The sequence below is a fragment of the Sphaeramia orbicularis genome, chromosome 1 (genome assembly GCF_902148855.1).
Source record: "Sphaeramia orbicularis chromosome 1, fSphaOr1.1, whole genome shotgun sequence".
Classification (NCBI taxonomy): Eukaryota; Metazoa; Chordata; class Actinopteri; order Kurtiformes; family Apogonidae; genus Sphaeramia; species Sphaeramia orbicularis.
The window spans coordinates 53,700,512-53,728,406 of NC_043957.1; the positions used below are offsets into that span (position 1 = coordinate 53,700,512).

A 27,895-nucleotide genomic window follows, 5' to 3' on the forward strand; every position below is an offset into this window, starting at 1 on the left:
CATAGGAATATTAGCTATACAAACTTTAGATAACCTTTGACAGCAGCCTGCATCTCCAAGGCGCAGCGTTTCGTCTGTTATTTGGCACGCTTCAGTGCGCACATATGCGGAAGGCGGAAATCTCAACTCTCAAGTTCATCACGTTATCCGATACTTCAAATATATTTGGACTAATATGGTGCTAAAAATAACAAAAGGAGGCAAAGGTTGTCTAAATTCTACAATGATTTAAAAACGCAGGATTCTTTCGTTCTGTTTTTACGCATTTGGCGGCGGTACCACACATGCGTAAAATTGACAGGCTTCATACAGCTGATGGGTGTGTAAGTGTGGACCGGAGGGGGCTCGACCCCGGGGATGGCTGCTGCCCTGGCGGATCTTTATTTTGATTTGCACTCTAATTGACCCAAATAAAGAGAGCTGTACTGCGGACGGAGGTTTTCTGCGGAGGGCCTCGAGGGGACGGGCTTGCACGTGAATATGTACACACAACGCACACACACACGGAGCTGCAGCAGTGACTGAAGCACACGCGGTAATTCTCCCTTCCCTGGAAAATCCCCATTTGCTATTGTGCTCGTCCAATCGCCGGTTGCCCTCGGCTCCGTGAGCGTTTGACTTGACGTTTCACTGTACTACTGCTTCCGTCTCCATCTCCTCCCGTCGGCACCGAGGAGATCCCCCATCCCGTCTGTGCCATGACTCCTCATCCCAGCACGGCGCAAAAACAGCCACTTTTAGAATAATAATAATGACCACCCGGATACGTTTATGACAGGATCTGCTTCGTTTGCGTCAAGAAGTGCCGTGAAAACCGTGAAAACATGCAGGAGAAGCAGGCGGAGGGTCAGCTGCCCACTGCATCCAGGGCGTCGTCGTCGTTTTTTATCGAGAATCTCCTCGGGAAGGGACGGGACGACAAGGAGTGTTTGACGGGAAGCTGTGGAGAGGATGTCGGTGCAGAGACGGTGTCCACTGGCCGGGCACTGAACCCACGTCACGACGACGGGAGCGCTTTAACGTCCGATGGCTCCGTGTCCACAGCCCGGTCCCCGCACAGAGACTCGCCGTTACAGTGGTACCGCGGAGGGACCGTTTTCAACTTCAGAGCTTTGGAAAACCCACACAGTAAGTACAACTGCGTCCTGGGTGTATATGTGACTGGTCCTTCCAAACGCAAAACGCCGGGTTTAACACTCTCAGCAGCTGTTTGGGTTTATTTACAGAACGCATGGACAGTTTGATGACATTTCTGACGCCCTTAGAAGATAAAAGATCTGCCATATTTACATACCCGACCTGCAGTTTTACTTTTAAACGTTGTCATATAAAATATAAACTGATCTTAAATGGAGTGTGTGGACTGTCTCTGACATTTGGCTGTAGATGGATGACATTTATCCTGCGTGTTTCCCTCTGTTTGTTGACATAACCCACAACTCTGTGAGTGTATATTTGCAGATTTAAGATTCACAAGACAAAACCGGCGTGGCATGCTGGTTCTTGCTCCATTAAATAAAACCAATAAACTGGAGAGTATCCCAGCATGCCATGGCAGTAGCTCTCCTTGCCCCCACCCCACCCCACCCCCCACCCACTCCCACTGTGTAAGCTTTCCAAAGCCTTTTAATACTGTAGCTACCGTGCATTTGATTCGTTTAGCAGGACGTATGCTCTGTGCAAAACACGCAGATTTTTAGTTTCATGTTTGAATGGTTAAGTGCTGCGTAAACTTGGTTATTTTATATGGTTACTTGTCACCCGTTCTAAAGATCATCCTCGTGGATTAGCACGAATGTCCATTATACAATCTTAAAAAAGAAGCACAAGAGCCCAGTGTGTACGTTACGCTTTTACGCACCTCATTTGGCACACATGGCATTACGCGCAAACACATCCAAACTAAGTGTCCACAGTAGATGGATAACACACGAACTTGTTGCCAGACTTGTAAAGTGCACACGCCTGCTTTTGTGGCACATCTTTAATCGAGATTCACTGATTACACTTTTTATGTGGGTCATAATTGGGCTTGACATAACTTCCTCACCGGGAGCATAATGTGTTATGCAATCTAACCAACCGACGTCTTACTTCCTCCGCCCTTACTTTTAACAGATAATGTTAAATGTAGATGCAACTTGAATATTTGTTTATAGATAGGGGTAATAAGAGAGACATCATGTATTTCTTTTTTTTTTTTTTTTAAATTATTATCTATTGGCTGCATTTCATTTTGCATAACTTTCTTCTGACCTCTGTTATCTTATACTTTTTATGTTTATGCATTTGGCAGACGCTTTTTGCCAAAGCGACTTACGGGGAAAACCAATCAAATCACTCAATCAATCAAAATTTTATTTATATAGCGCCAGATCACAACAAAAAAAGTTATCTCATGACACTTTATATATAGAGTTGGTGAAAACCAGACTGTAAGCCAATTTACAGAAACCCAACAGAATCTACTTTAATACTTAAAACCACCTTTATGCAGATGGGCTCTGGGTCATGTTTGCGGTCCTCCTATATGATCTATGCGCTTTTGTGCTTCAGGTCCACGGGACACCTCCAGTTCAGAGGAGCACTGCTGCTCCATGTCCACCAGCGAGAGAGGTTCCCCCGCCGTTTCCGAATCTATAACGGAGGGAAGCGACGAAATCGACCGAAAAACCGGTGAGACAAATCTGATGGAAGACGGCGAGGACGCACAGAACGGCTCTGACGCACGGTCGGAGCAAGAAACGAATTTAGATCAGAACTCCGGCCGGAAGAAGAAGACTCGGACCGTGTTCAGCCGCAGCCAGGTGTTCCAGCTGGAATCCACCTTCGATGTGAAACGGTACCTCAGCAGCTCGGAGAGAGCGGGGTTGGCGGCATCCCTCCAACTGACAGAGACTCAGGTTAAAATCTGGTTCCAGAACAGAAGGAATAAATGGAAGAGGCAGCTGGCGGCGGACCTGGAGGCTGTGCATATTCCCAACTCGACCCAGCGGATTGTCAGGGTGCCCATCCTGTACCATGAAGGACCTGCGCCCACTGCGGCTCTGGGGTTTAACTTCAGCCGCCATCCCGTGTCCCCCACCGTGCCGGGGTTCTCCAGCTCAGTCAACTACCCCCTGTCCTCCTTCGCTCACTCTATGAGCATGTTAAGATCACAGATGTCCGGGTTAGTCTAGAGACTGACCCAGTTGCTTGGTTCAATGAGTAACATCCACTCTGTTCAAACAGAATCGTGCAATAATCCAAAATCCTGCAGACATTTGTTGAGTGCATCCAAAGAGACTGTGATGAAGACCACACATCTGTTTGTGTTCAGAAGCCTCTAGAAGAGTCTGTGCTCTGGTCACAGTAGAGACTGTGGACAGCAAAGGAGGCCGCTGCTGTCCATGTACTGTATGTTTGAATACACACATATTTTTGCAAACTTTTATATTTAAAGCCACGTTTCCAACTTTGTCACTTTTTTCACATTATAGAAATAAACAAAGCAAAGCAAATCACAGAGATGTCTGTCTGTTTTTCGACTATATGTCTGTTTTTTTTTTTTTCTTTAATAAATGGGTGTATATGTACATGTATATTTTGCAGAAAGTTGTGGTCTTGCACCTACTGATACGGAAGAGAAAGAAAAAAGTTAATTATTGACTAGAATTTTTATAGCAAACTTCATAACTTTTCGTAAAAAGTGACCCGCATTAAAAACATAACCTACAATTTTACACAGTCTGCACAACCCGAAAATGCTCTGGACCCCACACACTGAAAGTTTTAATCACAACGAAAAAACTGCGATAGGAGACTTTAGAAATGGAACAATCTCCAAACACAAAATATTCGAATAGTTGTTTTTTTTTACTCGGATTGATTAAACATATAAGCGTTTCTACATAAGATGACTTTATGATTTATGAAATAAAGCAATGTCTTATTTGTGATTTCTGAAGGCTATGAGTTACGGATATTGAAAGTTTCAGGTGGGGAAAAAAACAAAATACGAGCTTTTTCATTTAAAGGCTGCATAAAAAGTGAAAAGCAGCTGAAACTCCGAAAGTAAGGTGTAAGTTTTGGGTTTGTTTTGGAACCTGGAGCTGTCAGAGAAGACTTCACTGCTGTAACTTCCTGCTGATGCTGTAAATACAAAGGGTTCCTCCTATAGTTGTGGGTCTACATTTTTTACTGTATCTGTTCTGGGGTGAAATCAAACTCCTCTTTGTTTCCTCGGGGGGAGGCCTAACGGGCCGGACCCGCGTCTCCTTGGTGTGGATTAATGAGAAGAAAGGGGAGGGGGAGAGTCCAAGTGGTGTAAGGGTGAGTGTTGGAGAGGGAGGACACAACAGCACCCTCGCGCCCTCCCCTCTCCTCGCATCCCGTCGCCGTCATTGGTCAGTCCGGTGCGCAGCCCTCGGCCAATCAGCGGTGACTCCGTTCGCTCCATCCGGTGCGTTCAGTCCCGGCGCAAACAGAGCATCGGAGCCCGGCAGTGTCAGCTGCTATGGTGCATGGAGCGTCGAGGCGTTAGTTGTGAGAATACTCTGGTTTGAAACTTTAACAGCGAGTTGAGTCGCGGAAGTGAAACAGAGAAGGACTCACGCCTTGGAGAATATGAGCAAAGTGGACGCTCCATGCCGCCCCGCCGCCTCTCTGAAGTTCACTATTGACAACATCCTCAACCTCAAGACAAACGGGAGGAGCCCTGGGAGCTGTCACCCCACCGGACTGCAGGATGACCTGGACACGGCGGTGCGTAAAGACGCTTTCCAGAGCCACCTTGAGGACACCGGAGTCCACCAGAGGCCGGACCCGGGCAGCAGACTTCACCAAAGTGGTAAGAAGCATCCGGGTCCATCTGGTCACCCACACACTTTTAGACACGCGTGTTCACTTCTTTGCACTTCATCTAGTCCGATAGGAAAACGCTGCCACGCGGCGGCTTCACTGACGTGTGCGTGTGTTTTGCAGAGTTGATGGAAGACTGCGGTGGAGCGGCGGAACCCGGCCTCATCAGCCACGCAGACCCGAGGAAAGCCCCGGAGGTCCGCTTCGAGAGCGGGGACAGCAGCTGCGACGACAGCAGCTCCGCCACCACGGCCACGGACCCCCACAAAGGAGGCAACCCCGCCAAGAAGAGCAAAATGATCACGAAAAAGAAAACACGCACTATTTTTTCCAAGAGACAGATTTTCCAGTTGGAGTCTACGTTCGACATGAAACGCTATCTGAGCAGCGCAGAGCGCGCATGTCTGGCCACTTCCCTCCAGCTCACGGAGACTCAAGTGAAAATATGGTTTCAGAACCGCAGGAATAAATTGAAACGGCAGATCTCCACTGAAATTGACGGACCCGTAACTGATTTCCCCGAAACTGGAAAGCCCGTGGTGGTAGGGCAGCTCCCGGCCTTGTACAAAGAGAGTAACCTGCTGGGGAGGTGCCTGCTGCCCATGCCCCTGCCCGTGGTCTACCCGGGGAGCAGCACGCCTTACCTCTGCTTCTCCAACGCCAGCAAGTACTTCAGTCTGTACGACGGGGACGTATGATGATTTGATTGTTTCTTGTGAAAGAGACACTTTTTTTGGTGGTTTGATGCCAAGTTTCGAGCATTTAAGGTGTTGATTAGATGGAGGGGCCGGGTAGTTACATATCACGTAAAAAAAATAAATAAGATGACTCTGATTTATTTATTTTTGGAGTCAAAATATGGGTTTTCTAAAGACAACACACTAAACCTGCTACAGTCACACATAGCATTTTTATTTTATTGTATTGTATTTTTTAAAAAATAGGCTACGCTAAAGATAGCCTGAAGGAGGCCTACAACACTATCAATCCCAACATTTTATTGTTTACACATTATTATTATTATTATTATTATTATTATTGACAACAGCATTTCCAGCAGTCTAAGCCACCAAAGAAATTACTATAGCCTAAAGCTATTTGCATGCATTTCCTGTATCATATCAATTTCTGAATTACTGAAATTACCCATGTATTTAAATGAATGTAATTAATATTTTATTCTATGTTTCACGCATGTCTATTTTTTTTTTCTGAATATCCTACTTATTGTTGCTTTATTCCACGTTGCCTATAGGCTTATTACACCATTTACTGAAACTGTAATTAAAAAATCTCCATTGAAGAAATATTTTACAGAGCTGAGTACTCAGTATTTTAAGGCTAACTTTTTTTTTGTGCCAGACGGGTTATTATTACATGAAATGTAGATAGTGTGAATACAGTGTGTTTAATCAGTTAACTAATCTTTAACAGTAGTTTTTATGGTCTTTTTTTTTTTTTTTTTTTTACAGAATTAAATCCTAAATGATTTTTAAACATGTAATGTGAGAGAAGTTATTGATTATCAGTGTGGAACAGATAACTGCCACATGTGCCCTTTGAGGTAAATCTGCCTTAAATTATTCCATGTTTTCTAATACAATATGTTGCAGCCAAAAGGCCCAGTTCTGTTTTCTACCCTAAAGGCCTTTATGTGTTTGAACAAAATGAAGCACACACTGTAAACACAGCAGAGCAGTTCATATAAATGGGAAAAGGACACATAATTTCATCACCCCTGTATGAATCTAAAGCCTGACCTGTGGTTCATTATATATTTAATGCATGCAGAACATAGGAGAAGGGGAAAGCACTTCGATCCTCAGGTCTCTCTTCCTGAAATGTGGGCACTACCACAGGCGCAGACCAAAACACCATCAGCATCATTTTTTTCAAAGCATAGAACTGCTGCATATGCTCTTTTGAACTTTTGTAAACCCGAGCCAAAGCTAATTTCTTATGGGGAAACTTCAAGTCAGCCATATTACCAAAAGATTTGGCTTTGGGCTTTGGAAATACACTATAAAATCCAGAGGGAATTAATGCACCAGGCTAATTCTGACAAAAAGAAAACAGACATGCATTTGTTGACTGTGTCATAAATCACTTTGTATAAGCAAGTAAAGGAAGGCAAGAGATATAATTCAACTGTAATAAGAGAAATGTACAAGATGGTTAAAACACATTTCAGAATACTGAGAGTATGAATACTTTATAAAAAAAAAGTCATGTCTAATTTAACAAACATTTTGAGAATGTGACAACAGAAATGTTTTGTTCTTTTTTAAAATCTGATTGCATTTGATTTTTTTTTTTGTAAAGGAAACCCATAAAACATGGCCTTTATATGTATAAATATCTCCAAAGTCTTTGTGACAGTATAAAAGGCGTCAGAGTGTAAAGTTAAAATCATTTAGATTTTTCAATACTGAACCTGATTTTAGTGATCCTTGCAGGGCTTTTCCCTTAAAGACTTTGTTGATTGTGCCACACATTTTAACCAACTCAGTCACCAGGAAATAAAATGTTGCCATTGCACGTCTCTGTAAATTGTACAAACTCAGCATAATTTTGTGACTGAAAGATATGAAGGATGTGTCCTCCCGTCACAGTCACCAGAGACTGAGTTTACATACTGAATAGAAAAAAAAACTTTGTGGTCTGGTTAAAATAGTTATACTTCGATAGTCATTTATGATCACAGGTTTGTGGATTTAATGGCAACATGAACACAATTTCTGGGAGTCAGTTAAAAAGTGCCGTGAGTGGTTAAAATCCTGCATTTCCATATGTAGAAATATTGATTTATAAGTATTATTTGGTTCAGAAATGTTAAGATATCATCATTAAAACTTTGGCAACTGGGTTAACAGTATCAGCTTTACTTAACATTGACTCAGCAAGATGTTGTATGACTGAACTAATCATGATCAAAGAGTTTAAACCAAACCCTTAAGACAATTATTTTCAATCTAAATATCTTTAATTTATTACTGTATCATGATGCATTCTGGATGAGGGTAGCTTAACTGAAACATAGTTAATAAATTAATCAAAAATTCTGACAATGATTGGAGTTAAATTTTTTTAAACCCATAAGGACCCAAACACCCACCAGTGACTAAAATCATTTAATGATACAAAATGTTTAATACTTGTTGATCCACTAGTTCTACCGACACATGTAAATAATTGGTGTAAAATGCAGTTTCGCATTTTTTTTATGGTCGTCAGATTTGACCCATTTGGACGTTCAGAAGCTCCTTAGTTACAATGGAAACACTGTCGTCTTCTACAACATTGATTCACCAGTAAAACCCATGGAGTTGGATCAATGAGAGGGAATGGACACACTTGGTTTATGTTCAAGTCAATGATGTCTTTGATGAAAAAGTTAAATTTTCTTCACTTTTCTCCGTTTTTGACACAATAACCCACAACTGTAAACTGAGCTGTAATGAACATCTACATGGTCAGTAAATTAAATATAGCAAAATACATAATTTACAGTGAAAAATGCAAAATCCAGAGGATAATATTAGAAGAAATGGTGATAAATAACTTTAGAAAGGTTAAATAGAGAGAAAAAATAATTCGGGAACTGCCAAAAAAGTAGCACTGGGCCTTTATGGGTTAATGTTTTTATTCCTCCTGTACACCAGCCAGTTTTCAAGTATGCAAAACTTGCTCTGTTTCTTAATTTTAATTCTTAATAAAAATCAAGGTTTAACTCTGTTACTTATTTAGTGTGACCATCGTCCCCACTGAACTCCTCAGCACCCCACACTACACTGACTCTGTCACCACTGAGCAACGTTAATATGCAATCCTGCTTTTTCTGTCTCTTCAGTGGTTTCTTTATTTAACTAATTATATTCCAGCAAAGCCAGGTAACTAGCTTAATCAAATAATACCCTGAAAACACAAACTGCTTGTCAGATTTTATTACTTGCTTCTCATCAATGAGGGAGAAAGACGTCTCTAAGCCTTTTTATGTGCATCATTATGTGCATGATTCAGACTATGTGTGTATTCAGCGAGGAAAAGAGGCCTGTTGTGTCCATCGGATTGTCTCCTGTTTCAGAGCTGCTACAGAGAGTCACACCACTGCTTAGTACCCATAATCCCTGGCGGCTACTCACAGACATTATGGCAGACTGTCAAGATGTGGGGTTTGGCTGAATGGTAGGCAATATTTAAACCATATTTCTTTTACACATGAACCTTTGAACCACAGAAAATGGGGTTAAATTATTAGAAAACTGGATTTACTGCTATCGTGAGCAGGTCAGAAATAACAACACTGTTCATCGTAGCGTGCACTAATTGTTTCAACCCGTGTTTTTATATTTTGTCACTCCATCCTACTTCTATTCTTACTCTGCTTGCCTCCCACCTCTTGCCTTGTCATAGCTCATCACAGTTGCCTGTGCACTGAAGTTGGACTGATTATGACTGAGGAGGAACGTGTATAACGACCAGAGAGAGGGTGAGAAAGAGGAGGGGGGGGGGGGGGGGGTCAGACAGAACCAGCTGATGAGTATGTGTTTGTGTTGGAAAAGCAACGATCACGTTTGTATTCTTGCATGGGTCTTCGACTCTGTATAGCGCAGGTCTGTCTAGTCATTACCAAGGAAGTGCTGTTCCCAGTGGATGGAAGCGTATCAGAGAGCGCCTCTGTGGGAGTGTGTGTTGTGTGTGGGAATGTGCACATCACGTCTGTGTAAACTCTGTGGTAGCTCCTTTCTGCATGACTAGTTGGGGGCCCCTCTGTCAGCTCGCCCGTTACTTTAACCTCTGTTGACCTCCCCCAGTCATCTGACAAAGGTCACTGCCCAAGACTAAGGGAGAGATTGTCCCTCAACATGTTTCTGCGACATGAAAGCAGGAAAGACAATCACCACAACATTTCACATGGAGAATTTCAAATAATACTACTTTACGTTCTTTCTGAACAAGGATAAATTTGTTGTAACAGTGAAGAGAAAAAAAAAACATTTTAATCATTGGAAGAGCAAAAACACCAAAAAATGTCATTATTTTGATTTTGAAGTGTACATACACTACCAGTCAAAAAGTTTGGCCTCACCTGTTTTTTCTTTATTTTCATGACTATTTACATTGTAGATTCTCACTGAAGCCATCAAAACTATGAATGAACACATATGGAATTATATAGTTAAAAAAAAGTGTGACATAACACATGTTTTACATTTTAGATTCTTCAAAATAACCACATTTTGCTTTTATTCCTGCTTTGCACATTCTTGGCATTCTCTCGATGAGCTTCATGAGGTAGTCACCTGAAATGTTTTCCAACAGTCTTGAAGGAGTTCCCAGTGATGTTGAGCACTTGTTGGCCATCTGTGGTCCATCTCATGTCATTTAAATGAGAAGGGGAGTCCAAACTTTGGACTGGTAGTGTAGAAAAATAAAAACCAAACATGTAACTGAAGACGTCTGTGGCCATAATGCATGTATAATAGGGGTGTAACGGTACAGAAACATTTTGTTTTGGTGTGTTTTCAGTACAGGGGTCTTCGGTTCGATACATTTTCAGTACAGTGAAGGACACCAGTGAAGGGGGGGGGGGGGGGGGGGGGGTATAGGGGTGTGTGCTTCGTAACTACCTACCATTTATACAAAATATTGTTCAGTCATTTGTGCATTAACAGGCACCCCACGTCATGTATTTTTGAAGATTCAATGTTTGTTTATGGCAAACACTGTGATTTACTGAGTGTTTTTGAATGCCTCACAGTATTCCCTGAGGTGCTGTGAACGTGACGTCATAGAAACACCACAGCAGAGGCACGGTGAAGGAGAAGAGGAGCAGGTTCACTTGATTTTGCCAACTTAAAAAATAAAAACCTTTTTGCTATAAAGGAACCCGTGGACTCTTTTGTGCCACAAAGCTGCAACATACCAAAAACCGACAGTGAAACTTAACTAGGGATGCACCGATACTGATTGGGTATCGGTCCAATACTGAGTGTGTGTACCAATACTCATACTCATAAAAGTACTTCGATACAAACCCACCGATACCACTTGATGGCAGCATGACGTTCACCTCATAGTGCAGCAGGTACACAGTGGAGGAGTAACGTCAGCAGTGTGGAGATTTTATAAAATAAACGATGGTGACAAAAGTTAACGGTGACTGAAAGTTACGTTCAAGACACAGACGGACACGGATGGAGCGTATTGTCCGTCCTCTGCATACATTCCACATGTAATTCTATCCATTTTACAGGAGCTAGCGGATGTGTACCCAGAGCCATATAAAGATCATCATATTATATATAAGGCTCTGTGCGAACCCAGATGGAGAAACAGTACCACCAGGAACCACGGAGGTATTGGATCTTTTCAAAGAACGACTGTGTGAGTTAGAGAAAAACTACTGACATATTTATGACAACTACCCTCATCAATATCAACAATAGTATCCACATTAGTATCACCTCCTCTGTCGTCACCATGTTTGTTATTACTGACTTTCTTCTTCTTCTTCTTGAAAAACTTTACTCTTCTTCATGGTATTTGTCCTGTATGATTAATTAAGAGCGGCGCCCCCTGGTGGATTGATTGAGAAACGCTCATTCCAACACATTAAATATAAGTAGCGGCACTTCATTACAGTCCGACTAACGACAGTAGTCACTTTTCTATTGGACATCTGCAGAAAACTTGACCGATATTTACTAAATGTTGAAAAAAACAGAAGTGCGTAATGTCGGTTTTTCCATTAAATCACAAATGCGATGATTTGTTTATTTATTATTGCAAGATGACACGAGAAGTCATTCCATAAACATGGCGACGAACTTAAATATGGTGTTGATCTACAGATATATTCTTTATTATTATATATTACCCCTCTATCTCGTACTAAATTAAAAAATGGTTGGGTTTCCTGGTGTGTCCACACATACCGCAACATGTTTTTTCTTCTTCTTCACTTGTTGTAACATACGTCAACATCCGTTTTTCTAATTTACCTGACTAGTTGCGAAAAAAGGTCTTTCTGTTGGAGTTTTGCGTGATATACCATTTGCGCTATGCCCAAAAAAAACACCTCTTGCCAGCGCAAGAAGTTTTAATCGAAAAATGAGACTTCTGGTGAAATTGTGGTTTTCCCATTAGGTAAATTTTTACGAGCAAGTTATATTTACGTAATTTGAGGGTCAATGGAAAAGTGACTAATGACAATAAAGCACATTTTCAAAAGTAACTAAGAACTGTAATGGTATTATTAAGTACTCATATCGGTACTCGATATCGGCAAGAAATCAAATGTAAGTACTTGTACTTGGTCTGGAAAAAAGTGGTATCGGTGCATCCCTAAACTTAATATACTTCAAACATCCGACCCGGCTTTTGTGCCTCTGTTATACTCTCTGTTGTCATGTTTTGTTTTGTTTCTTTGCAGCTGAGAATGTGCCGCTGCTGAATGTATGTAGAGGAAACCCTGCACATGTGTTCTGCTAGCGTCCACCCTGCTTCCTGAGTGTTTGGGTTCACTACACGTATTTGTTGCGTACACCTCCGTATTGTATTGAAGACCCCGAACCAAAGCAGTTCAGTACAAACAGGTGCACCGTTACACCCCTAATGTATACGGCCTCATCTGAAAGGTAACATTATCATTTAGTAGCTTGTAAAAATGAGCTTGTTTAGTATGGGGCTAAAGCACAGCCTTCAGTATATCAGTGTAAGGAGAATTAAAGCTGAGGGGGCAGAAACCAGGAGAAAAAAGCCAGAATTAGGAAAATATGCTTTCATTCTGCACCTTTCTCACCTCTAAATCAAAACATCATACATAAAAATATATAACTTAGTGTTATGTTATGCTGGGTTAGGGTTAGGGTGGAAAGATGAAGCCAAAATATCACAGTTACGGGAGCTACCACGTCGTATTTGTCACGTCTGATGGACTCTGAACATTACTTGGTAATTCAAGCCATCAGTTACGCATTTAAACCACCATCTCCTAAACAGACACCTGTCATTAGCCAAAATCTGTCAGAGGCTTGATTTTTTACAGCCTGTAAACAGACAGGAGGATGTGCAGATGTCTTGTTTCCTCTCAGACCAACTGAATTACAATACGCTGAAATGTACTGATAGAATTTTGGTCCAAATAACTACTGCACACTGAACCCTTAAAGTCATGTTCAATAGTCACTTTTTCATTGACTCTCAAATTGTGCGACTATAACTTGCACATTTAATTTTCCAAATGGAAAACCCCCAATTTTGCCAAAACTTTTGTTTTTTGATTAAAAATTTTTGCGCTGGAAAAAGGTGGTTTTACGGGCGTAGCGCAATTGGTATATCACACAAAAGTGCAATGGGAAGACCTTTTTCCACAACTAGTCACAAAAGTTAGAAAGTTGACGGACGTTCAAGCGAAGAAGAAGAGTTTTGAAAGAAACATGGTGCAGAATGTGTAGACACACCAGGAAACCCAGTCATTTTTTAATTTAGTACAGGATAGAGAGGTAATATATAATAATAATGAATATATCTGTAAATCAGCACGATATTTATGTTTGTCACCATGTTTATGGAATGACTTCTCATGCTATCTCGTGATAATAAATAAACAAATCATCACATTTGTGATTTAATGGAAAAACCAATAGTACGCACTTCTGTTTTTTCAGTGGTTAGTTTTACTGCCAGTGGAAATATTACCCTGACAATGTCCAGAAGCTAAGGTAAGATTGTTTAGGGGTTATACTTTAGGATATTAACATGCAGAAGCATATTCATACTCTCAGTGTAATTTTAGTTATAGCACTATTCTAAGAAGTGAGATTTAACTCTGTGGTGTTAGTGGGGTCCCCAAATCTTAACCCACTGATCAGGTGAACAAAATGATCAGTTTGGACAAAAGCAGAAACACATCATTAGAGCTTCATTCAAATATGCTTCAACACCATCCTTCTGAAAGCATAAGTGTGCAGGCTGCTTGTAATCCCGAGGGAGGGTGTCCCGTGCACGGACGCAACCTGAGACCAAAACTACATGACAAAGCACATTGTAAAGTAAACAACAAGGCTATTAGTTAGAGGGGGAAACATGAGACAGGAGGTCTGTGTATGTGTCACACTTAAAGACTGTTTGATGGCCTATTGATCGGCTAAATTAGCCTGCCTCACAACCCCCCCGCCCCCCCACGATACAAACTGCTTGAGGAAATTGAAAGATGGCAGAGGGGATGAAATTAGATAAAAGCAAGTGAGGAGATAAGAGGTGAGAGAGTGTAGGACTGAGAAGGACGAGTGAGGATGAGACCATTTTGAACCAGTGCCAAAAAATTAATTGCAGGATAAGTGAAGTAGGAGAGTAAAAATAAATAAATGTAAACGAATGCATTTATAGACTAAGATCATGTAACAGAAACTGAGCTGGAGTCTGTTTGTGTCCATGCTCGAGGCAATAGTCATGCACTGTCTGTAAAACAGTTTCAAATAGTATCATTATAATCTCTTTTTTCCATGTGACCAAGTATAAAGGTTGTGGTTTGCAAAATAGGTCCAGTGACATGTAGTCTGACCACATTTAAAGGCCAAAAATGTTTAGAAGTTTATAGCATAGCCACAAGTGAAGGCAGGAAAAGCCAGGCATTACTGGCAGAGAGAAGGTGGGATTTCAGCAGCTACATTTATACGCACAGATCATGCCAATTCTCACCCTTATTCCAAAAAACACAATATTATATGATTAATAAAAATAAATATTCCACTAATGTTCCCATTTACATGCAGCTCTGCCATTCTTGGCTGTGTTTGACAAGGGTCCATGCCCTGACATGTCATTTATCACCTCAAAATAAATAATAGAGTGGAACAGCTGGGGCCACTTAGTCCATTTTACTTCTTTGTGCAAAAGACGTAAAATTGTAATTTGTTCTTTAAGAGGTGATGACAAAATTCGCAATAATTTCCCCCATAGTTGTCAATATAGATATTTATCTCTTAACCCTTAAAGACCCAGTGCTACTTTTGCGGCAGTTCCCAAATGAATTTTTCTCTCTTTCTACCTTTCTTAATGGATTTCTCGCCAATTTTTAAAAATAATATTAACCTCTATATTTTGCTTTTTTTGGGGGGTGTAAATCATGTATTTCCCTATATGTAATTCACAGATCATGTAGATGTTCATGAAAACACAGAGTAAATTCAAAGTTAATAATATTAAAACAGAGAAAAATGAAGAAAAGGTGACTTTTTCAGCAAAGATATCAATAAATGAACATAAGACAAGTGTGTCCATCCAATGTCATTGATCCAACTCCAAGGGTTTTACTGATGAATCAATGTTTTAGAAAATGACCGTGTTTACATGTTCAGTACGGAGCCTCTGAACATCCAAATGGGTCATATCTGAGGACCATGAAAAGATGACAAACTGCATTTTACACCAATTATTTACATGTATTGATAGGATTAGTGGATTAACAGGTATTAAACAGTTTATATCTGTAGATGGTTTGTGTCACCAGTGGCTGTTTGGGTCTTTATGGGTTAATCTTACAGTAATAATTTTATAATATCCATGTAATACCTGAAAGCTGAGAACAGAAATTTTTTGGCCTTTTCTTGGACTTCAGAATATCAACATGGGAGATACTTTCACATCCTCACTGTAAAGACAGACGCAGTGCTGTGCATATAAAAAAGGAAAATAACACTGTTTGTGCTGAGTATAGACCTCTGAATTTATGACGTGTACAAAAACATATTACTTCGTGCCCCCCCATTTTTATGCTCCAAATGAGTTCATAAAGGTGTACAAGGTGCACAGAGCCACCGACGGAGACAGAAGCAGCAACATTTGTAAATAAAACTTAATCACAAGACAGTTGTGTCATAAGTAAAAATACCCACACTTCTTGTGATAAATTGTTATAATAGTGTTCACATTTACAAAATGTTTTATTCCCCAGTTCTGTTTCCACTGGTGGTGGACTACAGCCATCCTACTGATGGCCGCATCTTTCCTGATGTTTAAAATAAAGGATATTTGTCCCTTTGACAAGAAATGTGGCCTTTAACCTTGGTCAGAAAAAAACCCAATTGGAACACACAATCTGGATGTGATGTATTTAATATCAACATGTATCAACTACGGATGCACCAATACCGATGCGAGTATCGGGCATCGGCTCCAATACTCAGTGTGTGTACTCGTATTCGTACTCGTAAAAGTAATCCGATACAAATGCACTGATACACTTACAGCTGTATGACATTCACAGTTCAGTGCAGCAGGTACGCGGCGGTGGAATAATGTGTGGGGAGTGTGAAGAGTGTGGAGATTTAACCAAATAAATGACGGTGATAAAAGTAACGCTGTCTGCAAGTAATGTTAAAGACAGACAGATACGGACGCATCTTTCTGTCTGTCCTCTGCGTACATTCCATCTGTTTTCCAGGTGCCTGTGGATGCGTACCCAGACGGAGAGGGGTACGGAGCGGTGTGGACCGCTGCCAGCGGAAGTGAAAACGAAACTTATCACTCATTTCTCTTTCCTCTACCTGCTGAAGCTAAGCTTTTAAACCTTACCAGTGAAAACGCTGCAACATTAGTATCACATTAGTGTTACCTCTGTCGTCTCCATGTTTGTTATTACTGACTTTCTTCTTCTCAAAAAACTTTACTCTTCTTCGTGGTATTTGTCCAGTATGGTTAATTCAGAGTGGCGCCCCCTGGTAGATTAATTGAGAAAAGCTCATTCCACTGCATTAAATGTCAGTAGCAGCACTTTGTTCCAGTCACACTAATAATGAATGGGATTATTAAGTACTAGTATCGGTACTCAGTATCGGCAAGTACTCAAATGTAAGTACTCGTACTCAGTCTGGAAAAAAGTGGTATCGGTGCATCCCTAGTATCAACCATAACAGTATCAAGATCAAGTTACTGGATGGAAGTTACTGTTTAACTGTTGAATATTGATATAACTTCAATGACAGAAGAACGTTACTGTTCGATAGGACAGATGTAAACGCACATCTCCACAGTCACAGCTGGATTATAATTCTGTTTTAATTCAGTTTTACCTGCAGTGAAAGGATTTGATGACAACATTATATAGGAGAATACTGTTTTATTTTGTTTGACACCACAGATTAATATATAGAACACAATAAATCATGATAAATTAAATAAGATGTTACACAATAGAGAGTTTCATTATGTGCATTAAAGTTATGTCAAGTACTCACAACATAATTTATGTAAAAGGAAATGTTCCCTGTGTCTTTCTGTCTCTGTCTCAGACTCTCACTGACACACATACCACACACACGCACACACACACACACACACACACACACACACACACACACACAAGGTATCAATTAAAGAGCATCGTCTCTCACACACTCCCTCACGTCCTGTCCCCTCAGACACCCTTGTCAGGATAATGTGCCATTAATCTACCACTGAAAACACATTATTGACCAATCAATAGGTACGATGGAGGGATAAAGGCAGAGGAAAGAGGAGAAGGAAGCAGGGGAAGGACAGAAGGCAGGAGAGGGATGTTCTGAGTCTTGGGGGAGGCATGTATGCTGGGAGGGGGGAGGAGGGTCAACACTTATCCATAGCACCAGAAGATGAGCTGTACTATGCAGACATGAAATACTCAATGTGGTTTCTTGCTGACAGTCAATATAGGTCCATTAACAACAGATACAACTGTCAGAGGGTCCTAACTTTTTCTTAATCGGCCCTAACCCCCTCCCTGCACTGTTTAAACCACAACAGTCTTTGTCTGTCCTCCACAAATCCCCACTAACTTAGTATCATTACACTTCATTTCCCTGCATTTATGCAGGATTTAGTGACAGTTGTATTTCTGATAATGTGAATGGACGTCTGTGCAGCAAATAATTTCAGTTCAGTTCAAACATTAGGGACACTTTTTTTTCAGTGTTACATGAGCTCAAGGCAAACATGATCCAAGAATACTTTTCTTCACTAAAATTATACACTATGTACTGTATATATACACCAATAAACAGCAACAGAAACAAGAAGGAGCACTTGCAAAGGGCATTTTTTGTTAAAGTTTTTATCAGTTTCTAAATTGACAGGATTTAAGTCTGAATCTGCCTTCATGTGAAGCAACTTCTAATCACCACGGGTGCAACTGCCTTTAAATCAGAGGTCTCAAATATGCGGCCCAGGGGCCAAATCCGGCCCACCAAACAGTCCAGTCTGGCCCCCGGGATGAATTTGTGAAATGCAAAAATTACACTGAAGATTTTAATCATTTTAGTTCAGGTTCCATATACAGACCAATTTAATCTAAAGTGGGTCAGATCAGTAAAATACTATCATAATAACCTATAAATACTCACAACTCCATTTTTTTCCTCTGTAAACGTAAACATTTTCATGTCATTTTACTGTATTTACACTAAAACAAACTATCATTTCACAAAAACGTGAATAACCTCAACAAATATGAACATTTTGAAATGTCTGAAGTGCAAGTTTACCAATATTCTGCCTTTTATTAAATGTTTTGTGTATTTGTTGATCCACTGTGATCTGTAAGTTGTAATTTACATGTATAAATGATAAACTGAGACAGAATATTGTTAAATTTGCACGTAGTTTTCTTAAGAAATTTCAGTTTGTTCATGGTACTTTCATTGTTTTAAAGGATAGTTGGTAGGTGTAAACATTTTCATCGCATAATTTTACTGTTTATGCTCTAAAACATAGAGGAAAGTTTGGAATTGGCATTATTCATATATTATTATTTTATTATTTCACTGGTCCAGCCCACTTCAGATCAAATTTGGCTTAATGTGGCCCCTGAACTAAACTGAGTTTGACACCCCTGCATTAAATCATGTGCACAACCCATGAGACAGATTGTTTCTGCGACACAACACACATGTTGTATGGTCACACACATGTACAGTCGCTGTTACATGACTGTTACATTCTGCCTCAAGTGTAAAAGTCCTCTCAACTTTCCCACTCACACCTAGATGAACGCTGTAGCACAGGATGCGGTCATCTAGATCTAAGAAGAGCAGATGTAGCAAACATAACCTCCAAGCCTCTACAGTGACATGACATGAAGTAACACCCAGGAGACCAGACTCTGACCTGCTGCCATTTACAGTTTTACTGCTGCTGGATAAACACAATCCCCAAAACACACTGTTTTAGTTCAATTATTGTCAATAAAATCTACACAGTGCTGTTCTGTTCTGCTCAACAGCCACCTTACCACGGTAGAATAAGGTTTTGTCCTTTGCTGAGTTTTGGAATCTATTCCTTTACTCACTGAGACCTAACTCCAATAGAGGAAAGCAACACAACCTCCCACTATGTCTCTGTTTCTGTCATTTTCTTCTTTAGCACAAAAAGCAGGTTTTTTGATGCACTGATAATGGCTACTTGTCAGGAGTTTCAGGCAGTTGACTGTTGAATTTACAGTACTTATACTGTATTTAGAAGCCCTATAAATGGGAATAATTGTAGTGGAAACAGATTTAGCAAATAATCACATGTGTGTGCATTTGTGCATGAATAAAGAGAAAACAATGTTCACTGGTTAATACAACAAACACATAAATATGTGATCTGGTGGGAAATAGTTAGAAAATGCCATCATATATGAAGAGCTGCAGAAACAAATGTCAAGTAAAGGCTGTGAAAAACTATAGATTACATTATATTTGATCCAGAGTGACCATTTGGCTGTGATACAAGCTAAAACCAGCTTCAGGTTCAAGTATTTGTCTCATCAGCACCTCAAACCACAGCTCAGGTAGACGCTGTAGACATAACAGATGAACTGGCAGGTTTTTAAAATCATCAAATCAGTCAATTAATCAATCAAATTAATAAGTAAATTATGAAGTATAAATCATATTATGGTATATAGTATAGATATGCTTAGACTAGGAAGGTTATTATTGTTATTAATTATATGAGGAGAAGGGGTGGGAGTTTATAAGGGTACGTTTACACAGCAACACTCCGCAAAGATTTCTCCTTTGCGTTATAAAATCATTCCCCGTTAAGATGAAGCCGCTATGATAACGATCTGCGTTAACATGAGTCCGCGAGAATGGCTGAATTTGCTGTAGTGGCCATGCCAGACCAGTAGCTGGCGATGTAGAGCTGTAGTGAACAGTGGCGGTAAAACACGCGCCTGCGCACAAACGATTTCCGGTTTAGACAGCCTTTAAATGAGGAGAAGAAGAAGAAGACGAGGCGGACAACGCTATTTACAAACAACAATGGCGAGTGGTCGTACAAAGACGCAGGACTTCTTTGTCTGGACAGACGAGCTGAGCACAGTTAGCAGCACGTATGTTGTTCTGAAACCGGCCGTTGTTGTGGTTGTTCCTTCTTTTTCTGCAGCTTTATTGTGTCATAGAGGCTGGCAAACCAGCTTGGAGGCACATTACCGCCACCAACTGGCCTGGAGTGGGTTAACTGGCGGTTCTTGGCTGCGCGCGCATGCGGTGACGTCATATTTTACCCCGGAACGCTCCGATTCGCGTTAACACGGAGCTGAAATGCGGAGCGTATCGATAACATTCCACCCTGGACCCTGGTATCAAAAGTTTCCGGATTCAGGCACTCTAGGCACCGTTTCCATGTTAACAGAAGGCTAATCCGCCATGAAATCTTCCCAGAGTCGACTGAATCCTACGCCGTGTAAACGGCCCCTAAGTTATACTTCTTCTCACTCCTTTTCGAATATGTATTATTTGTCTTATGTCTTATGTTTAAGTGTTTTGTTTATTTATTTTCTTCTGTTTTGACATTCATGTTCGAAATAAATACATCAATCAATCAATCAATCCAAAAAAATTATTTATATAGCGCCAAATCATAACAAATCATGAAGATGATAATGAACCAGCTCTTAAAGCTGTGTATGAGTTTCATCACCAATTTCTCTTCAAATCTGTGACACCTGAGTCATAGCCTAAGTATCACGAATCCGTTAGCCTTTCTGTGATTACGCACCTGAATCACTTCCCTCATGGTGAACAACTACGAAGTGTACTCCATCACAAGCAGTCCATTTGTTTACATACCAAACCGATATGTCACTCGGACTTTTTTGGAAATTTTGTTGCAAAGTGCATTGTGGGAATGGGAATTCCACACAGCCGTAGTATGGCCACAGCAGCAACTAGCCCAGAAACGGCGTCATTGCTTTTTGCTGCTGCGACTGCGTGGAATTCCAAAAGGCTCGATTGACAGTTTGGTTTCCGTTTTGTATGTAAACAAACAGACAGCTTGTAATGGAGTACCCTTTGAAGTTGTTCACCGTGAGGGAAGTGATTCAGGTGCGTAGTCACGGAAAGACTGACGGATTTGTGATACTTGGGCTGTGACTCGGATTTTACAGATTTGATGAAAAATTGGTGATGAAAGTCATACGCAGCTTTAATACTGACAACAGTAGTGGCTAGAAATACTTAAATTGGCATTTTGTTTGGTTGATGTTCTGAGAATTTGGTTAAAATGTGAGACATATTTCAGTGAAAATTGGATTTAAATCCAGACCCTGCTGTGTAAACTGTACAGCTCCATTATCAACTACCATATTTAATTTGGAGCACTGACGTTGTAGTAAATACAGTTCTCATGTTACTCTTACAACTGTTGCATTGAAATGTAAGTATTCAATGAGACAGTAGCTCTCAGTGATGAAGCAGAACAAGCCTGAGCTCAACTGAGCACCACCAGCCAAGACTTCGAGCCAGCAGCATTGTTTGGGTTCTGCAGTCTTCCAACCGTGAAGCCCGGCGGGTCAGTCGTTCTGACCACTGGTGTGGTTCAACGGCGTTCTAAATGTGAGGATCTCGGCAACAAATGACAGAAGCGACAGACAGTGATAGCAAGTAGTGGTCTAATGGATCTGTACTGTTGAACCGAACCAATGCACAAGGAGCCAGAGAAAGACTCCTGTGAACAGAACCTAATGATAATCCTGTGTGACATTGTGCGATTGTTTTTCAGCTGTTCGTTTAGATACATTTCTGCCACATTCATGATTACACTTGCCCATCTCCCCTCCAAAAACACACACAACAAATACACCTCTTGTCATTCTCATACAACTCAGTAGTCTCTGGAGGACAGGGCTCTCTTCTAGCCAGTTCAGGGGAAGCTCTAAGTGCTCTGTAATAGCCAGCAATCAGCACAGATGGATAGAAACCAATGTCTCGCCCTCAGGAAAAAATATAAATAAATAAGATGAATAAATAAAAGTCCTGTGTCCTCACAACCACATATTGCATTGGGCATGTGTTTTATAATGAATATAGATTGAGAGGTTGAAATATTTATGGTCCAGGGGTGGTGTGAGGTGGAAGGAAGGGGGGCTAATGGTGTGAAATCGCATCCCAAGTGGACGGAAATGAAAAAGGAAAATTCCTCTTGGTCCGGAAGCTTCCAAATTGCATTTATGATGCTTCAGCTGGGATTGTCTTATCGGGTGATGTCAGCAAAGTCTTTTAGATTATTTCCTTTTACTGCTGTTGTAAGAAGAACCTGACAACCTAAAGAGCTGACCACGAACTAGAGCTGTACAATATATCGTTTGAGCATCATCATCGCGATGTACGTGTGCGCAATAGTCACATAGCAGGTCCTGGAATGTAGGAGGCAAATGAACTCAATGTGTTCTCAGCTAATTTCAACCTGGGTACCTGACACACACTGTGTTCTGCGATCCACCAATCACAATCCCTCTTAATCAGTTTGCTGAAGCAGACCACGTCCCTGCACATGGAGTGAGTCGCAGGTAACAACATTGAAAAATGAGCAACGAACAAGAGAAAATCACCAAAACCGAAGACTTGGTGCCAAAATGAAAAGCAGCGTCAGTTATCTGGAATTATTTCGGCAACAAGATGGATGATACTGAAACACGTGTTCTGTGTCAACAGTGCCTTGTACCGGTTGCAACAACGAGAGGTAACAAGTAATTTGTTTGACCATTTATGTTGGCACCACACAGCTAGTATATCTTCCTGAGTATTTTTTCATATCGCAAGATATATCGCAGGGTTAAAAAAAAAAAAAAAGCAATGTCAGTTTTTTTCCAATATTGTGCAGCCCTACCAGGAACTATGAATGCATCTTTAACAGGAGGCTCTGTTAGAGGAATATTCATTCACAATAACTCCTTAAAAAATCCTAGTGTGATGCCTCGAAACAGCCTGGCTCGAGTTGGCATTTACAAAATGTCTTAACACATGGATTCCTCTGAAGCGCCCCATACACTCCCATTACCTAATTTGCTTGTACGAAGCCTACACCTAACAGGCATAAATAGTTAAAGCCCTCCATTGGTCAGTGGAGAGGTGTCTGGGGACAGAGGCTGACTAAGAACAGCCCAGGGGCCAGATGAAGAATAACTGAGTAGACTGCTGCAGAGAGAGAACATATTGTCCCTGACAAGAACAAACATTAGACTGATAAACAAGTGGCTCGGGGTGAGCAAGCATTTTAGGGAAGCATGAGAGAGAGGGAAAGCACAAAGTGTAAGCGGTAAGAGTCAGAAGAGATGAACTGAGATGAGTACAAAGTCCAAAAATAGTCAACACCGCAGCCTCAGGAGAGCTCTGAGATTCACCGTTTCCCTCTAACATCGTTAACAGGGCTCAGCCTCAAGATGTTTTGTCTTTGTGTTTGTATACATACAGAGGTGTGCATGGTTACATCTGTCCTAAAGGAGATGAAAGTCAAATATTCACTGAATTTTATGATGTAATTTAGCCTTTGTTGAACCGTGAAACACTAGAAAGCGTTGTGGTAACCCTGGTTAACCTCTTGCTCAACAAAGCGACTGAAATGCAATGTTCATCACTAAGTTGCGCATCAATTAAAGGGACAGAATAGTGATGAATATGAGACCTAAGTTGACATTAACTACTTTTGCCTTGAAGCACTGAGATTGTCTATCAATAATAATGTGCATGTCTCATAAAAGCATCTCCCGGCTCTTTTGGGTGATGATAAAGAAGTGCGTCATCTGAGATCTCTCTTTTCAGAGCTGCACTACCTCAAGCACTTTGGCTACTTTAGAGGCATAAGGTTGGCTTGTTGACTGATGGAAAAAAAAATATTCCTGTCTTAAAGTAAATATTTTGTCCTACGTTTGAGGGACAGTTTCAAACTTAAGTGTTTTAAAGTGTCGTTTGGGGTTAGGGGGCTTAGACGGAGAATATTTGAAAGAGGTAACTTCTGGCAGCAAGCGGAATGAAAAGTTGATAGTCTGTTGGGAGGGTTTAATAATGAAACAAGAACATGCCGACTTGCCGGAGTTAAGTACACTTAGGAGTGCACTCCAAAAGTGTTGTGGTAGAGATACCAGCTGACAAGTAGGGACCAAGAGGTGCTAGGAAGGTGGTTAACAAGCCGCTGTTCTGATTCTGGGTCCAGTCTCTGTTGGTTAGATCCAGATTTCCATTTCCAGCAGCTGATTACAGTGATAACACTCTTCATCAGACCTCACAGACAGACTGTGTGATGAGGCATCAAGTTTAATTATCGTTAAGGGTAGTTCATGCAATGCACTCCATTCAGATGTTATGATGCAGCAGATTGAGCAAAGTGTAAGTGCATACCACCCGTGTGTATAAACATAAATGTGAACTTGTGTGTATGTGTGTAGCCTCCCTCCATCAGAAGGTTTTAATAGAGTAGTATATTCCTTTGCATTTTACATGACTCTAGGGCAAGCTGCTCTCGCCTGTCTGGTTGACTCAGATCAGATGCTCAAATTGGAGCACAGAATGGGCTGCAGGTCTTCAGACTATCTCAGTCTGTAATCTGTGTGTGCCTTTGTGCATGTTTTATATGTGAATGTAGAGTATGGGTGACAAATATTACTTGCGATAAATAAGATCTCTATATCCTTCAAATGTGAGGATTGTGTCCGACAACAGTGGTGGATAAAGTGAATGGGTTGATTTGATTTGGAACCACAGACTGGTTTCCATCTAAATGTAACACTCATTTTATCAGGATTTTCAGAAAATTGGGCAAAAAAAATGTGAATTGATGCAGGTTTCCATCCAGTCTGGTTATGGGACTTTTAGAACGGATCCTTTATCATCAGCGTTTCTTACTTAGATGTAGTGGTTCTTACAACATCATCGAACATCCATCGAATAGCTTCTCGATCCACAGCTCAGGCAATAAGTGTTTTTTTTTACAAAAACCTGAAGTGGGCTTTGGCTTTTGTCCACCAACCAAAATGTTGGGCTGGGTCATATAAGGCTTTTTCGAACATTTGTTTCTGTGGTTCTTCATACATAGTTGAATTTCATTGATGTTTTCAAGCCAATATAATATTTCCTTCGTTTCAAGCATCAACTCAGTGAATACTACTTTTGCCCCATTGGTCAACACAAGCACAGACACAAAATTATTCCCTAAATCTGTTTCAATTGACACGATTTTGCATTTATTTTTCATCGATAAAACAGTGTTTCCATCTCTTCCAGGAGTAAAAACCATTTATGGCATTTTGAGGATTATCATTATTATTTTTATTTATTTTTACACAGCCAGTTCTAGCTCTACTCTTGAATAACTCTATTCCAGTGCTGTAGATGAGTCTGACATTTTCCACTATCACTCTAGAAAAGGGGTAAAACTTCTCCAGATTGTTTGGGTAGTGTGGGGTACTAAAATGTCTAAATCCACAAAAAAGGAAAGACTCGTGTCTGTCACTTTGCCACTTTTAGTGTGTAGCTGCAGCTATGAGTTTGTTGTTCTTTCCCGTAACAAGAAGGATTTTCAAAGTGATAACACACAGAGGACGGACAGAGAACGAAAGTCCTGCCCCTGTAGAATGGAAATAGACACCTTTATTCTTGCAGAGTACTTCCAATAAGCCAAACAAGATTCTTTGAATTTGCTAAATGGAAAAACACATAGTGACTGTGTACCTGTATTTTTCTACTTGCCCACATCAAATCACAATTTCAATTTTATAACAATAAACATCTGAATCTTTGTACAATACAGTTAAAGGTTCAGTATGTGTTTTACCATTGCTATACATTTATATTCTTTTGCTATTTTTGCATAAAATCTCCAGTAATTAAAAATAAAATAATGTTATTGCCATGCTATGGCCAAACCAGCATTTCCACTGGTTAGGTTAAATCCCTGCCACCACTCCATACATTTGATACAAAAAATCATCACCATCGCATTAGACTTATTATTCACACGTAAAATAAATAATAGTCCTACTATTTCTAATAAGAAGTACAATTTTTATCCGCATATTTTTTTTTTTTTACCCCCTGAGAATTATGCACATGCTGCAACCGCATTCTTTTTGATGTAAACATCCAGTAGTGAAACCTGTTGTGTTGAATTTACACCGTTTATCATTTACGATAGTAAATTTCACTTTATTTGGATATGCAAAACTACACAGTTAATGGGGGTAAAAATAAGATGACACACTGCCACACCAAAAGATCAATTCCACAGGAAACACTGCAAACCTACATTTTTTTTCTTTGTCAGGCAGTGACATCTCTGCCTAACCAGTCTGATGTGAGTCTTTGTTTTCACAACACAGAAACAGGTCTTACAGCCCCTTTCTCACACTTGCCCCTCTCTCATGCCCCCATCAATGTCTGTATTATATACAGTCTAAAGTCTCTCAGTTATTCATGATGTTTCCTTTAGAAAAGCCAGATTAATCATTTATCATTTCATACCGTAACGAAGAAAACTATACTTTTCTATAGTAAGCTCCTGTAGTCAGTGTGTTACTCTAACCTAGAAAAATGTAAAAATGAAAGTGGTGCTTTTACTGAAGAAAAAAAGAAATTAAAAAAAAAAAAATGACTGCACCACTTCCAAATTCTTCCCACAGATTTAAGTCAATGAGCAGAGCAGGCCTGACTCAACTGTCTAACCTTAAACAGGCCTATTTGATCATTGATCTCAGACCCTTTATCATCATTAATCAGCATATAATCCATGCTCACAGCTATCATGTGTAATAAATACTGTATCTTTTACTGCTTGCTTTCACTGAAACATGGCTTGAACTACTGCAGCGTGCAGGCTCGCTAAGCACTGAGGAAGCCAAAAGGGTGACTGAGTCTCACATTTCCACACGAGAGAGCAGCGAACTGGACTGCATGATGAAAGAGAGAGAGAGAGAGAGGGAGAGAAGTGAGGGGGTGACAGCAGATGGAAAAGAGAACAGATGTAGGCTAACCAAGAGGCAGCGACAGGAAAAATGGACGGTGTGTTAATAAGAAAGGCTATAAACTTTAATACTTGGTAACTGCATGAGGACACACGCTTCACTCTCACTAGTGCATTATGTTGAAGACTGTTATATTAGCACTTACTGCTCTTCATAGAAATGCCAATAGAGATTACAGATGCTTCAATTGGTGATGAAGGCAGACAACAAACACACCACGCATATTTGGAGGCACGTGAATGTGTATGAGTGCAGCTATGTGCATGTAAGCGTGAACGTGTGTCTTTTAACTTAATGCAAATTTAATGAGACTCGCCCTGCTTGCCTGGAGAAAAGTGCCAGATCCTCTCATCCCTCCTGACAGGGTAAAGAGAGAGGAACTACAGCTTATTAAACAGAGTTAATGAAAACAACATAGAATTATTACACAAAGGTGCAAATTAGACCGAACAAAGGATTATTAAGCAGTAACAGATGAATGCAGAAAGGAGACAAGGCAGTTGTCAAATAATGTAAGAACATTAACAAAATACAAAAAATATGAATGTGGGTTGAGTGGAAAAATAAACTTTACTCTAGCTTGTACTCTCAGTCCAACAAATAATAAAAACTGATCCTACAGGCAAGCATCGCCTGTAAACCTGACATGTGTTATTCCTCTATTCCATAAAGTTCAATTGCTTCCCAAAACACACCATAAATGTAAACCCTTTATTAGTAGGTAGCTAGAGGCTATTTTGTCACAATTCCAAAAAAAGCACTAAAAACTAGGTTTAAAACCACTGCTCAAACAGT

The 27,895-nt window shown here is 40.4% G+C and overlaps 2 protein-coding genes across 2 annotated transcripts; both read left to right on the forward strand.

Annotated features, from left to right (window-relative positions):
* Window positions 1–386: 386 nt before the first annotated feature.
* hmx1 (H6 family homeobox 1) lies at window positions 387–3,500 on the forward strand. Its single transcript, XM_030142025.1, has 2 exons — window positions 387–1,128; window positions 2,557–3,500. Exons 1-2 carry the CDS (start codon window positions 825–827, stop codon window positions 3,177–3,179), a joined length of 927 nt encoding a protein of 308 aa, XP_029997885.1. The 5' UTR covers window positions 387–824; the 3' UTR covers window positions 3,180–3,500.
* A 932-nt stretch (window positions 3,501–4,432) lies between these two features.
* Window positions 4,433–6,972, forward strand: hmx4 (H6 family homeobox 4). The gene is made up of 2 exons (XM_030142037.1): window positions 4,433–4,828; window positions 4,963–6,972. Exons 1-2 carry the CDS (start codon window positions 4,606–4,608, stop codon window positions 5,535–5,537), a joined length of 798 nt encoding a protein of 265 aa, XP_029997897.1. The 5' UTR covers window positions 4,433–4,605; the 3' UTR covers window positions 5,538–6,972.
* The last annotated feature ends 20,923 nt before the right edge of the window (window positions 6,973–27,895 follow it).

Excerpts from the sequence above, each read along its gene's own strand:
- hmx1 (XM_030142025.1), top strand. The coding sequence starts at position 825 with ATGCAGGAGAAGCAGGCGGAGGGTCAGCTGCCCACTGCATCCAGGGCG. Across the intron at positions 1,129-2,556 it reads AGCTTTGGAAAACCCACACA|GTCCACGGGACACCTCCAGT; the intron begins GTAAGTACAACT and ends TTTGTGCTTCAG.
- hmx4 (XM_030142037.1), top strand. The coding sequence starts at position 4,606 with ATGAGCAAAGTGGACGCTCCATGCCGCCCCGCCGCCTCTCTGAAGTTC. Across the intron at positions 4,829-4,962 it reads CAGCAGACTTCACCAAAGTG|AGTTGATGGAAGACTGCGGT; the intron begins GTAAGAAGCATC and ends TGTGTTTTGCAG.